This window comes from Anopheles gambiae, chromosome 2 (genome assembly GCF_943734735.2).
Source record: "Anopheles gambiae chromosome 2, idAnoGambNW_F1_1, whole genome shotgun sequence".
Lineage (NCBI taxonomy): Eukaryota > Metazoa > Arthropoda > Insecta > Diptera > Culicidae > Anopheles > Anopheles gambiae.
The window spans coordinates 28,309,920-28,323,578 of record NC_064601.1 but is presented as its reverse complement, the minus strand read 5'-3'; the positions used below and the strand labels follow the sequence as shown (position 1 = coordinate 28,323,578).

General features: G+C 42.8%; 1 protein-coding gene across 7 annotated transcripts in view; it reads right to left on the bottom strand.

The window, feature by feature from the left end:
• Window positions 1-13,659, bottom strand: part of LOC1273108 (sodium/calcium exchanger 3) — a 117,724-nt gene that overhangs the window by 36,965 nt on the left and 67,100 nt on the right. For 6 of the 7 annotated variants that reach the window (XM_312055.6, XM_061645309.1, XM_061645308.1 and 3 more), the window contains exons 3-4: window positions 12,850-12,941; window positions 5,238-5,386 (exon numbers count right to left, since the gene is read on the bottom strand). In XM_312055.6, the coding sequence (XP_312055.6) occupies window positions 5,238-5,386; window positions 12,850-12,941 (241 nt within the window). The remainder of the gene's footprint in view (window positions 1-5,237; window positions 5,387-12,849; window positions 12,942-13,659) is intronic. The other variant, XM_061645312.1, reaches the window with a different exon arrangement.

Here is a 13,659-nt window from a genome sequence, read left to right as displayed (position 1 = left end):
TCCTTTTTATCGACATAGGACCGGTACATGGGGCGTACCGGTACGCCATTAGATTGCCAATAAAGCTTTAATGTCATTACAGGTATCGTATGATGGAATATGTGCCCATATTTCCACGCGAAATGAATCACGCTAAATGATGCAAAATTGGGGAAAGGGAAAACGGAAGTATCATAAAGTTCGTTTTCGTTAGAGCAGATTTGAAAACTACTATTTACGAGGAATGCTATTTTGTCTGTCTTTTTTGCTGTGTTTAATGCTTCGAAAGCAGATATTCTTTCCCCACACGCAATCAACAGAAAGCGGGAACATGTCACACATTTTGGACAAATATTTGCAAAAGGCTTAACTTGTGTCACAATGCAAACATCGCAAACGCATAGCGTCGAAATTTTTCGAAACACATTTTAAAAGAAACGACAAAACGACTCGATCCATACAGATATGAATCCCAACGAGGGTACAAGATAAGCCAACGACACGGTTCGCAAGAGAGGCACAGTAAATGGACGCCCAATGGCTTACGAGATTGTGCCGAAAGAAAGTGGGAGCGAAACATAAACACAGAAATGAGCGACAAACGCCATCAGCCGAGCCATCAGGGTTTATTGAATTCGTTGCCATAAATATAACTTTGTTATCGAGTGGTTGCCGAAAGGCGAAGGTCTAGAAGTGAAGGCAAGGGTGCGCGTGTTTTTTGTTGTTGTTGAGCGCTTTGCTTTTGGTATGGGCACCGAGGTGGAAGAAAAATTCGTCTACCGAAAGAAGAGAGAAAAAAGGTAATATGGGGATTTATACTGCAATACCCGTCGAAGTTGGCCGTCCGAGGTATGGAGATTTTTTTGGTTTTTTTCGGCAGCAACCATCAAGCTTGGCCGGATTATCTGATGCAGGGACTTGAAGGTTGCTCCGACCCGAAGATCGTAACCGAGGCAAACAAAGAGACAAATACTCAACTTAACAATATCAATCTTTCCATTCTTCTGGCCCACTTGTGAACAAGGTCAAAATTGAAGCCGATGGATGAGCATATAAAATCGAAGCTACGGCACAGGGAATCCCTCGAGAGAGGGTTGCCGGAGATGGATGGCACAAGCGGGAGTGAAAATGACCATAAAGCTAACCTTTCGGTTGAGGTTAGGTTGAGGTTTATTCTGTTTCCCTCTGTCCGGTTCTGTCCTAGGGACAGTATCTCCTTCCGCTGTCCAGCAATGGTACCAGATTGATTGGACCAGTGACCCGTAAGATTAAAGATTGAGAATTTTTGGTTTTTGTGCGCACAATTTGATGAAATTTAACATTTTGGTACGAGCGTTTATATAGCTAAAAGAGTAATGTTTTCAAAAAAATGTAATGCGACACTATACGTTGCAGACTCACCCAAAGCTTCGCTGACAATAACAAGGATCATAGCTTACATTCGTGCAGATTAGTGTGTGAAGGTGAGTAATGATGACGCTTACCTGAAAAACGAAGAAAAGTACATTAGTCACAAGGTAGTGGAAAACCCGTTAAAGAAGCCGTCACCGACAGATGAAGGTGCTTTACAGCAATATTAATATTACAATGAAGTTCACTTTGCCTTTCGTGTTCCTTTTTGTTCAGCAAAGCTTTTTTCCCCTATCAAGCACACATTGCATGCTAATTCCATGTCTCGGAAGTGTAATAAACGTATCATCGTCTTTTACAAAGCATAATTCCGATTGCGCTACTCCCTCTCCGGTCAACCGGATGGCTTTTCATTGAATTAAACTTTCAAGCGAGCACTTGTGGTGGTGGAAAATGGGTAGCTTCAACCTGTAACCGTTGACCTTGGGACCTCAACCACGCGGTGCAAATATAATCCGAGAGCTCGCATTCCCTCTTACCGTAGCCGCACCATGCCACACTACCTGGTAGAATGCCAACCACCGGCACCGGGAAAACGGGAAAGTTTTAATGAGCAATGAAATGTTTTATTTCCCTACCTCGCTCCGCACCCAAAAACTCTCCTCCAGCAAAACCTTCCTCGTGCAGTGCTTGAATCTGGTTTGTTGCGAGAAAATGGACGGCCTAGGAGTTGAATGTTAATTTGCGGTATCCGTTGCCTTTTCGAGGGACCGTTCGCATCGACACTTGCACGCACCCGAGGCGGGAAAGCATGGTCGCGTAAATAGTGAACCGTTTCAGATTCACTTTGACACCGCGTGACGATGACCGATTGCTACGGCACGGGATCGGTTGGAGGTCGACTTAAATGGATGCTCGGGTATGTTGATTTCATTGGTTTTGCCTCATGGACAGGAAGACCGATGGTTTGAGAGTGGAGAGTGCAGTCCTTTTGCAGGAAGTCAACACGCTGTGGTGGTGATTTTTGTTCATTCTTCTTTTGTTTTTAAACAGGGAGGTTCAATGCGAAGCTAGTTAGAGAGCTCTCTTAAAAGAATTAATGGAAATGACTGCATGAATGGAAATGACTTGCAAGATACTAGACTCTTACATAGACTAGGCTTACTAAAAAACGGTCAAACGAATCTGTAAGGCTTCCTGTCACACAAAAATCTTCCTGTGAACGAATTAATCCAATTACAGAAGATTTTATGAATGCAAAGCTTTCAGTGTGTGGCTCAACGCTCAACGCTGCCCTCAAAAGCTCGAAGGCAGCCTTGATGGCAAACGGAGGCAAAACTTTTGACTAATTTATAAACGACATTTGAATTTCCATACTAATTAAGAGGATTATCTACTTATCCGAATGAATGATGGATCCATTCGGGGACAGGTGTTTCCCGTTTGTTGTGCGCTTCCCCTTGAATATTATTTAAACTTTAATTTGAACACCATTTGCGTCGTATCAGGACGTCCCGTTTCTCAATAAACCACTACCACGGCAACGAGCGGCAAGCTACCTGCCGTACTGTCGCTTGTAAAAATATCATTTCCATACCTCTAATCCAATTTGCAGTGCCATCATTTTAAAGACCGCTCTGAAAGGTAAGACCCGTAAAGAGCTGCGCTTTCCCTTCAGCATCAAAAGTTTACGACCGTGGGAAGCATTCGCCCGGATTCCATTCCTTGCATGGTTCAAGCGTTCGTCTCCTTCCTTCTGGAAAAGACAACGTTCCATCTAATGAAGCGGAAAAGCGCCATACAAGGAACCACCCAGAGCGGTGCAGATCAAAAGCTGTCCTCTTCATCATCATCATCATCATCTTTTTCTTCGTTGTCGTTGTCGTCGTTCGATTGCCATGCCCACAGTAATGCTTCCGCACATTCCGGAACAGACTTGTGCTCGGGAGAAGGGATGGGCTTTGGTCGGGAAAACCGCAGTAAAATTCCTGCTGACGGGAACATTCTCTGACATCGGCTACGACGAAGCGCCGAACGAAGCGGAATAACCACAGACAGTAAAATTACTTATCCATTGCAACGGTCAGTTCAGGCTGGTTGTGGTTTCTCCATTCGCCCAAATCCAAGCCCGATGGGATGACTAGCCCGTTTTGCTGGCTCACCGTTCGTCTTGTTTCCGATTTCATTTGTAGTTGTAGCTTGCTCGTTGGCATTTGGTTGGAATCGAATTTTGCTGTGCAAGTGAGGCAAAAAGCACATTTTATTTACCTCAATCGCAAAGAACCTTTGTAATTCGAGCGGAGCTGTCCGCATTGAAATTGCCAAATGAACCATGGCGTAGCAGAGAAAGAGAGAGTAAATACAAAAATCTGCCTGCCAACCGGATGAAAAGCCGTCCCTGGACTTCATTATTGCCATTATTGATTTCGAGCAGAGGCTTCAGAGGCTGCGTTTTTAAAGAGCTTTTCTGGTATCAACATTGTTCAGCGAAACGATGGCAAATGAACTAACGTCCTGCTCTTGCGTGGTGTAAAATCAGGGTGAGTTTTTTTTTTTTGTTGAAGCACGATCAAAAGCAGACACGACAAATACGGCACCAAAGCTGGTAAGTTGGATTTTCCCTTTCAACAGGCTGTGAGGTAGGTGAAGTGGAACGTGGTTCACTTCTCCATGCCACTCCTAAGTGGCACGATTGGAAAACATCGTTTAAATTAGGTCATCTTGAGCATTGTGCGACCCGTTCCCGTTAACGGTTGAGGGTGTGCGGTGGTTGGCAACATCCCACTAACGACAGTTCGCGGCTGCAGACAGTGCGAGGCGTCTATATTCCTAGCACTACCCCCTTAGCAGCGTCCTCAGCCCAACTGCATCCTCACCCCCGGGGCAAGTAAATTATCAACCCCAACAGTACATCGACCCTTCGGCAAGGGTTTTGCGCTGTAGATGGAAAAGATTTCAAATATTTTATTGACTTTTTCGACGCCTGCAAAGTCACTTCGGTTGAACGGTCCGCCGCGGGCTTGCCGGCAGCGTTCCGGATGATGATGCTGCTGCTGACATGGTGATGGTGCCTCCGTACCCTGCCACGAGTTTCGCTATTCATTTTCCAACTACTGGATGACGGCAATCGACCGTTCGCGAAGCTGACAGTCGCTGGAAAGTGTCTGCCACTTGGGGCTGTGTGCGGCAAGATGTTGACGATAAAGAAGGACCTATCGTAGTGGAGGGCTCTGATGAGAATTTGATGGTTTGTTTGTTTGTGCTTCGCCCTGCTCGAACTGCTGCCAGTGTGCTGCGTTGAATGTAACTGCGCTAGAGTTTATTGGGCAAATTCGTAGGATGGTTGGCAAATAGTGATCGACAGTGCAGGATGCTGCACCGAGGGCTGCCAACCCCGACGACACCCGGAGTGTCAAGCAATCTGCCAGTGATTGTAGTTTTATCCGTTTGTATTAATGGATCTTTTAGCACTGTCATTGCAGCCGCGATTGCTTCATTTCATGGTGAAGTTATTACCGCTCGTGAAACTGTTTAACATTAACCTACAATTGTCAAGAGCGCAAAGACTTGCTCAGACGCAAAGATAGCGTACATTTGAAATGTACTGATTAAGATGCTGAGCGATTCAAAATTGATCACCCAAAGACGACTGTAGTATTAGTTAATTTCGCACACTTCAAGCAAATTGAAAGAGGCGTGTAGCGTGAAATGAACTGACAGTCAAATGATGTCACTGTTCAATGCAACTGAAGATACAAGCAAAATTGCTCTTGCATTATGATTCCCATTATAGTTAGCTGCGTTAACGATGGCCTATTCGATACTGTCATAGTATTAACATCCAAAAGATTCAATGGATAAAAATAGATAATAAACGCGAAATAGAACAAAACAATACGTGAACTTACCTTAAATTCTTTACTTTCTTTTATCCTAAGTTGTGCCCTAACAATATCACCAGCCTTCGGCCGACCGAGCAGTGCCATTTTGTCTTCTTCCGTCAGCTCTTCGGGAGCTTTTCTTTCCGCGGCCTCAATGATGCCTGTTACGTGGTCATCTGTGCGTGCCCGGAGCCGAGTCACCATCGATGAGAGGAATAGGAGTACAAGAAAACGGATTAGAAACTAATCGAAGGTGTCACATGTTTCGCTTCTTCAAAAGGATGACTGAAAAAGTAGTTTGAAGTTTAAAAAAAAATGGAAACATATACATAAAAACTAACAACAGTAAATAAAACAGAATTTTGACAAAACGTATGAAAGTAAACAAATAAACAAAACAAAACAAAATAAATGTGAAAATAAAGATTTTGAACAAAAACAAAACCAAAATCAAAACACCTTATTCAAAGCCAAAATAAATGAATGAAACCAATTTATAAAAGGAACAATAAAACTGTCAAAAAATAACAGAAAGTACAATCACCATCATACAAAAAAAAACAGAAATTTGGACAAATGATTTCACGCATGAACTTTGCAAGGTACATGGGACAGACGTACATAATCTAGGAGACAAAAAAAAACAGGAGCACAATGATCTGAAAAGTGAAACGATAGCTTGAGCGTATTTTTCGCAGTTATTGGTTGCTTTTGGCACAGGGTGTACGAAGGACACAAAGGGGGTTGGTTCGGGACAGAACACGGGAGCATTTGCATTTGCTTGCTGTGGCCGTGGCTGGTTGTCAACGAGATGGGCATAGGGTTGGTGGAAATTGTACTTGCAGTTTGCTTGTTCGCTAGACATATACGCTTTGCCTAAGAATAGCAAAACTCCGTTACGTGGCAATAGAGCGCCCGGGGACAGTGGTTGTATGCGAAACGTAAAACGTGAAGGTTGCAGTGGTTTTGTTTTAAAATGTTCGTCCCCAAACTGAGTTTGGAGTTTTGGAGCGTTTGTGCCGTTGGTGTTGTGATGGGAATGAACGAGGAGAATGCGGCTGTGTTTGTGCATGTATGAGTGTGTGTGTGTATATGTTTTCAATGTGGTAAGGTTGGTTGCATACAAGGCACAACTTCTGCTTGTCACTCGGACGTAGAAAGGACGTACCGGTCGTACATTGCAAATGAGTATCAATGCAAAACATACAATCGGGTGGAGGGGAACTCCCCTTGGTGCCATTCTAGAGGTTGTAGTTTTGTATGTTTTGTGGTTTTTACCGTACGGTGGAAGCGGCAGTGAAGCAGTGCAGAACCAACATGTTTTAGAAAACCCCCGTTGAAAGGCAGAAGGCAAGCAGAAAATTGTTGTACCATGTTTGCGTGGGGTTTAAATGCATTTTCTGTGTGCGTGTATGTGTGTATATGGGCAACCAGAGATGAAAAAAAAGCAAGACACGCCGAGTTGGTGGAATGTGGGATTTTGGATAAGCTCAGAATTGTGTGTCAGAAAAACGGCAAGCGTGGATTTTTGTTGATTTTTCTGATAAGCAAAGCAATTTGTTGCAACGGCAGGCGGGGAGAATGAAGAGAAGCGATGATATGTAAAAAAAATGCAAACTCAAAAAGGAACGTATCTAAAGAAGGCAAAAAACGGATTTCCTAAAATTGCTCAAGCATTGAGCTAGGACGGCTAAATGAAATGCAAAGGCTGGCACGGTTGTGTACCATGCAACGGGACCGTTTATGGTGGTTCGAAGCGGCTACTAACATTTGTGTTTAGTTTTTGTGACTGCTGTATTTACAAATGTTGAATAAATGAATAATTAAATAATACAAATTTTCAAAAACCAACAAAAACGTACAACTGTACAAAATGAACGAAAAACAACACAAAGCAGCGTACAACTGGAAACCAACAAAAAGCAAACCACAGCCAATCATGGCACCTTAAACTATTTACTCGTGCGGTGTTGCTAAGCGGATGCGGTGCTGATGAGACACGTAAGCAGAATAAATTAATAAACGTTACCAGCATCACGCTGTAGCCAATGGCATAAAAATGTAAACTAACCAAATTTACTAAGTTAAATTACAAGCTACATTAAATGCACATTTACTACGAGATGCGCTTCGAACGTGCTGGCAAACAACAATAGTGCGGTCGGGTTTTAATATCGAAGGACAAGGAACGTCATTTACCTGGGTTGTGATGGTGACTTTTAACATTCGTTTGTTTTGGAATTTAAAACTAACAGGTACTTTAAAAATATGGATTTAGCAAGCAAGATAATCAACGAGAGGAGAAAAGTGCGCAAAATAGTGCGGATGTGCATGTATTATTGATTTTAGGTCACCAAACGACCGGGCGTCTCCATTTATCAAGGCGTCTTCAAAGAACTAGGCGTCTCCATTAAACTAAAATGTCCTCTAAATAATATGTAGACCATTATCAGACTGACTCAGTACTTTAAGAGCTTGAAGCTTATAAAATATGATTTAAAATTACATATTGATATAATACTAGTTTAACTCTGAAGAAACGGTTCAACTATTAGACATGAATTGATTTTTTAAATATATTTTTGGTAAACTTTTGGAAACATCAACATTTAATTTCCCTTTTAACACTTTAAGCGCCGTGTCATATAAATTCGCATGACGGTTTTGCTCACCGTTCAGCTTTGCATCTGACGCTCAGTGATTCTCTCGAGAACGAATAAGGTAGGAAAGAGAGAACGAGAATGACATGTGCTACGCCGCTTATCGCCATGAAACAAAAGAGTGATAACAATGGCACGAGAAACAGTCGCTCTCATCGCTCTCTTGCCATGCGCTACGTGCTCACTCAAAAACTGTGACGTCAGGCCGGCGGTCAAAGTGTTAAACACGGTATGACTAACACTAACAAACCCATACCACTATTTTACAATTGAACGTTTTATATGAATTAATTCAAACTTGAAACTTTTGCTTTGCTTAAAAAAAGTTTGTTTTTCCTTTGCCTTGGCTTTTCTTCTTGCTTCTTACACAAAGCTAAACATTCAGCTGCAACTAGCGATGATAATCATGATTAAGCTTAAAATGAATGAAAAAAAAAAACATTGCCAAGATAAGGAATCGGTGCATTGTGAACGTAAAGGTTCGTGTGCGAGCTGGACTCCTAGGTCCACCGGGTGCTCGATATATAAGCCATCCTCAAAACAGGTGCTTGCGGCAAACAAGGAAGCGATAAAACGTTCGTGCAAAACGGTGCATCCGTACGGAAGAAGCTCAAAAATAAATGGCAAAATAGGTAACGAAAAAAATGAAAGACAGTATTACTTACAAAAAACACGCCATCCATCAACATTGCGCGCACAGTGACAATATGTTTTGCGTACACATTTGTATTCGAATTTGCAGTTTGTTTTTTTTGTTTTGGTTTGAATGTTTTGCATTCAACAACATCGACACGTAAGCGATAGAATCCGAATTTCATCAAATTTGTGGATTTGTCATGTTTGGTTTTGTTTTCCGTGTTTGGGTGGCGCCCATCAAACATCGTTGATCGTTCGTTATCGGCATTCGTTCGGTGTTTTCGTTCGCGTTCATGTTCGAAACCAATTGATTTATCATTACGGCGGTGGATTGGTAAAGATTTGGGTGGGGCACGTTGTGTTTAATTTTTCGTTGGAAAGGATTTTTGCATGTCCAACCCATTTCCAAGTCGGAAAAAATCATTCGGAAGAATTTGTTGAGCAACCACAGGAGGCATTTGTACATGCGTTGCGTTACAGAAGATGATGCCGGATTCAGATGCAGGTCGTCAAATGGTTGCATTTACCGTAGACATGTGGCCGATCATTAATACAGTACAAGGTTTGGGTAAAGAAATTAAAGTACGTGCACAAATTTAAGTGATAATCGCATCGCATCAGTTTGATATTGCACCGAGGTAAAGCCGTAAGCAAAACAACAAGAAAGAATGAAATTAAGGTAAAGTAAGTACAAGACGGCGCATGTGCAAAGATCAATCATTAGCGTCAAGAACAGCCAGTGGATGTTGAATGTTAAGAGTAATGAAAAGGGTGTACCGTTTCAACAAAAGAAATATTATTAATTAGTAAAGGCGTAATATAAAGTGAAGCATGAAGGATTGAAAGAACAGATTGAACGTTGAATGAGGAAATCATTAGTGAGAATGTTATTAGCAGCGATAGAATTGAAAAGAAACCGCAGTGCGGCCATGAGAGAAGTAACGTCCATGAGGTAGTTAAGTACGGTAGCAGTACAAACAGAGCAGCGTTAGTAGAATATCATTGGTACATATGTAAAAGAAAGAAAAAGAAAAAGAAAGAGAAAGAGAGGAAACCATATAATACGAAATCAACATTAATAAACAACGTACTACGAAACAACGAAACAACGGTTAAGCCATACGAACTCTATCGTAAACACATATTATAAAGTAAAGTCAACTACGCGGGACATTATTGCTTACTCGCATCGGTACTACGTTTGAAGTAGATTGACTGTCGTCCTAGCGGGCTTGGCACATGTACATGTTCTGCTAGGTTGAAGGTTGAACTCTAACAAAACAGCAGCAACAACAACAAAAATAACAAAAAAAAATCCAACAACAAACTCGAAACTACTTCTACGCGCCTAACGAACTACTAATGATGGGGGGACTACTATGGTAGAGCGCAATAGCGGGTACGAGCAGAGCGCAAATGTTGAACACGGTAATGGTGGTAAAACGGGATGAGACCTAACAAATGTTCACCTGAGCTACCTACTAGAATGGCAGTTCAGAAGGGTGTACTCTTTAGAAGGTAGGCGCTTCGTGCCGTAGGGGTTGACAACGGTTGTAAGCTTTTGTAAACAGAGCGAGTCCATGTTGGTGTTCTGTTCTTATTGTTGAGGCTGAGCCTGAGCAGGAGCCAGGAGGCTGGGTCCGATGACTCGATTCCGGCTCTAAAAAGAACGCTTAGCGTAAAACTGGATGCGACAATTGCTGTTGCTTGTTGATGAGATTTATTTGGCGTTGTGTTAGCATGAGTGGAAGATTTTTGTTTAAATGTAACATAAATAAACATTACTCATGTTTGGTTCCATCTCCATCACTTCTCAGAAATTGATATACCGAAGCAGAGCCCACAATGTAGGTGGTTTGGACCATAGAAACGGGAGAACATCGAAACACACAACATGCTTGCGTAGTGTTTGCTTCGCAGTTAAAATTTATCACCCGTAACTATCACTTGAATCGATAAAAACCAAAATAAACACATTGTTGTATCGAATGTGTGCATCGAACGCCCACCGAGCACCGAGCAACTGCCACCCAACCTCGCCAACATCGTCAGCGATCAGATAGAGAAAATTGGTACAATCTCTCGTTAGCAGCTCCGTGCTACCAAAAGGCAATGGTGTTTGTTTAGATTGTTTAAAAAAATTTTATGAAGTGATTATTTTCACAATCCTCCCTTTTCCGCTGGATCCGCGAGGGTGAAATAGTCGAGATAGAGGGCGCATGTGGAGTTTTTTTTCGCCGCTTGAAATCCCCGACGAACACCGGTGAGAGAAAGCGAGCAAAGATTATACATTTGATAGTGGAAGAGTTATGGGATGTTTATCTTTTCGCGAGGGAGCGTCGATTGAATTTTGAGAGTTATTTACAACGCCCTGGCCCTGTGCTGTTGGGCGGTTGTAGTGAATTAACGTGAGGGGAGAAAAAGGATGGATAAGGGTAAAATTAATAGCATACTTTGTTTACAATTGAACGGAACAATAACTCAATTGTTTGCTCGCGCGGAAAAGGAAACAAGATTGATTTCCCGCACCGAGTTCTAGTGCGGATGAATTTTTTCAGCGAAAATGGCTCATATTTATTATTGCTTAGAGAGAAACATTTTCTAATAAGAAAAAAGAAAAAAACCCTGGATTGCTCACTAGCAACCTGTTGTCATACCTTCGATTCATCTATTTTCTGGTGAATAAATAAAATAAAGTAACCGTCACAGTAAGAGTCCTACCGATCAATAATACGAGCGCTTCTTTTACTACGTAATTCACGGACACAAAACGCACCTGGTTTCGTGGGGGGTTCATGGCAATAGAATTTGATGACCCAACACCGTGACGGAAGGACATCTTTCAATCTATTGTTCAATCCAATCAAGACGTAGAATCAAGGCAGTATCCCGATCCTTTCAGCCCGAGCACACCGCGGGCAGGTGTGCTGGGTTTAATGAAGTTGTCTTCATGCGGTGTGCGGCCAAAGAAGATGAGCTATGCTTTCCACATGTATGTCACACCGAAGCGATCCATTTGACTCCCCGACGGGGTGCCAGGAGTGCTGCGACAATGGTATGGGTTGGGCAAAAATTACCATTCCATGCACGTTGTCCTCTTATCCACGCGAGGGTACGCCAGCCGTGAGTGTGTGTGTGTGTGTGTGTGTGTGTGTGTGTGTGTGTGTGTGTGTGTGTCGTAAGACTGGTGGTAGGGACGGGATGTTGCTTCTTTTGTGTCGACTAACGAACAAGCACGACTTGGACGACATGGGATGTTTGTCCAGTGCCGAAACAGGTACGCAACGACCGTTTGGAACAGAGCACGTCAAACGTCTTGTCAACCGAAGCTCAACCACTTGCGCTGTGGTACACAAGTGGTACGGGATGAAGGAGGAACTGGGGCTGGGGATAATGTATTCATAGCAAAACGATCCACGGCTAGCGCGTGAGATATGCCATGTCAAACATCCGAATGAGACCAGCAAGCAAGCCGGCGAAGTCAGTCGAAGAGAAAGGCATTTGTAACGCAAAATTTTACCATTCGAATGTTTGCACAAAAGGCGCTTTGTTGGGGCGCGGCTTTCGGTGTCGTCAAATCTTTGGGACGTTGAGTTTTTGTGAAGCAAATCCTTTCCTAGACGGGAAGGCTCCGCTTGAAGATGGCTGTAATAATTCCGTGAGCCAGTGTCGGAAGAATTGATCTGTTTTGGCACACTGCACCAGCCGTGGCTGGTAACGAATCATATCGCATGCGATGTTGCTATGGCGAATGAAAACGTTTTACCAAAATGGACGCATGAAATGCAAAGCATATGTTTCGACTACGCCTCAGGGCGCCTAGTCGAGTGATATCTGATGAGGCAGCAAAGTGCCATGCCTTCTAATCGAGTACATTCTGATCCGTAGCGAACAACCGAGGAGCATATTTAGCGGCGAGAAGTAAGAGCCAAACGGAGGGACCATAACTCTAATTTGATTCCAAAACCCTCTCTAACTCCTAGCCGTCGTGTATCTTTTCTAGCTGAACCGAGCAAAATCAACCTACCGATAAGAACAACACAAGAGTTACAACAATACATCGAAGTAGCAGAAGAAACGAAGAGCATATTTCACACAGAGAAGATACAACAGAGACAGAGGGAGAAACAGAGGTAAACGGGAAAAACGAATGTTGCATTTCGGTTCACGATACCGAGTGAAATCGAGAAGTGGGAAACCAGTCAAACGGTTAGACGATCAGGACTAACGAAAAAAAAGACGCAGAACAACAGAGGGAGAGAGTGTGAGAGAGAGACAGGGAGAGCGAGAGCAGAACCGAAAAACCGATGCCGAGCAGTGGGATCGAGCGACGAGCCATTTACCTCCGATTTGTTGCGGTTCGCCCAGGTTGACGTACAGCAGGACATCCTTCTCGTAGCTGCCCTCCTCAATGATGATGAGTTGGATAACTTTCCTGCGAAAAAAAAAATGAAGAAAGGGGTATGTGTTAAAGTGAAAAGTGGATCAGAATTGAAGTGAATTTAATTGCTTGTGGTACAAATTGAAAAAAAAAACACGCTTGATCAATTTAGACGTTAAATTGACTAGAAAGCAAACATTATAAGAGGTTGTCTCAAAGCATTTCTATATTTTGCTGAAACTTGTACACTGTAGTTCTTTAATTCTTGTCAATCCTCTCAATTGACGTCACCCTACAGATTTGAATGTTTTAAAATTGTTATCAACTTGCTTGAAAAAAAGGCAAAATCATACACCTTTTCCACTCCTCGGTGAAGAAGCCAAAAGATAAGACCAAAGTTTACGCACAATCAAATCACGAAAGCATGAAAACTTTCACGCCACAAAATAAATTATGAAACGAATTCGCAACTTCAATGTACCAAGCTTACGGAACGGCAAGGCACAAAAAGTGCGCAACTTCACACCACAAGTAAGTGGAGCCGGCAAGCAAGATATGGGTTGTTTTAAGACCGTTATTCCTTCGGTTGGCAAGTGGTGTGGATCATGATGCCCTAAAGGTACGGACAGCACAGTGTAATTTCCATCCCTGCTACATCTTTCCCTCCAACCCCTTGAATGTGCAGCCATACCACCAAAACCATGATTTGATGAACTGGCTTGTTTGTGATGCGAACCCAAGCTATGTTCGGACCGACGAAACCGGAAGGGTA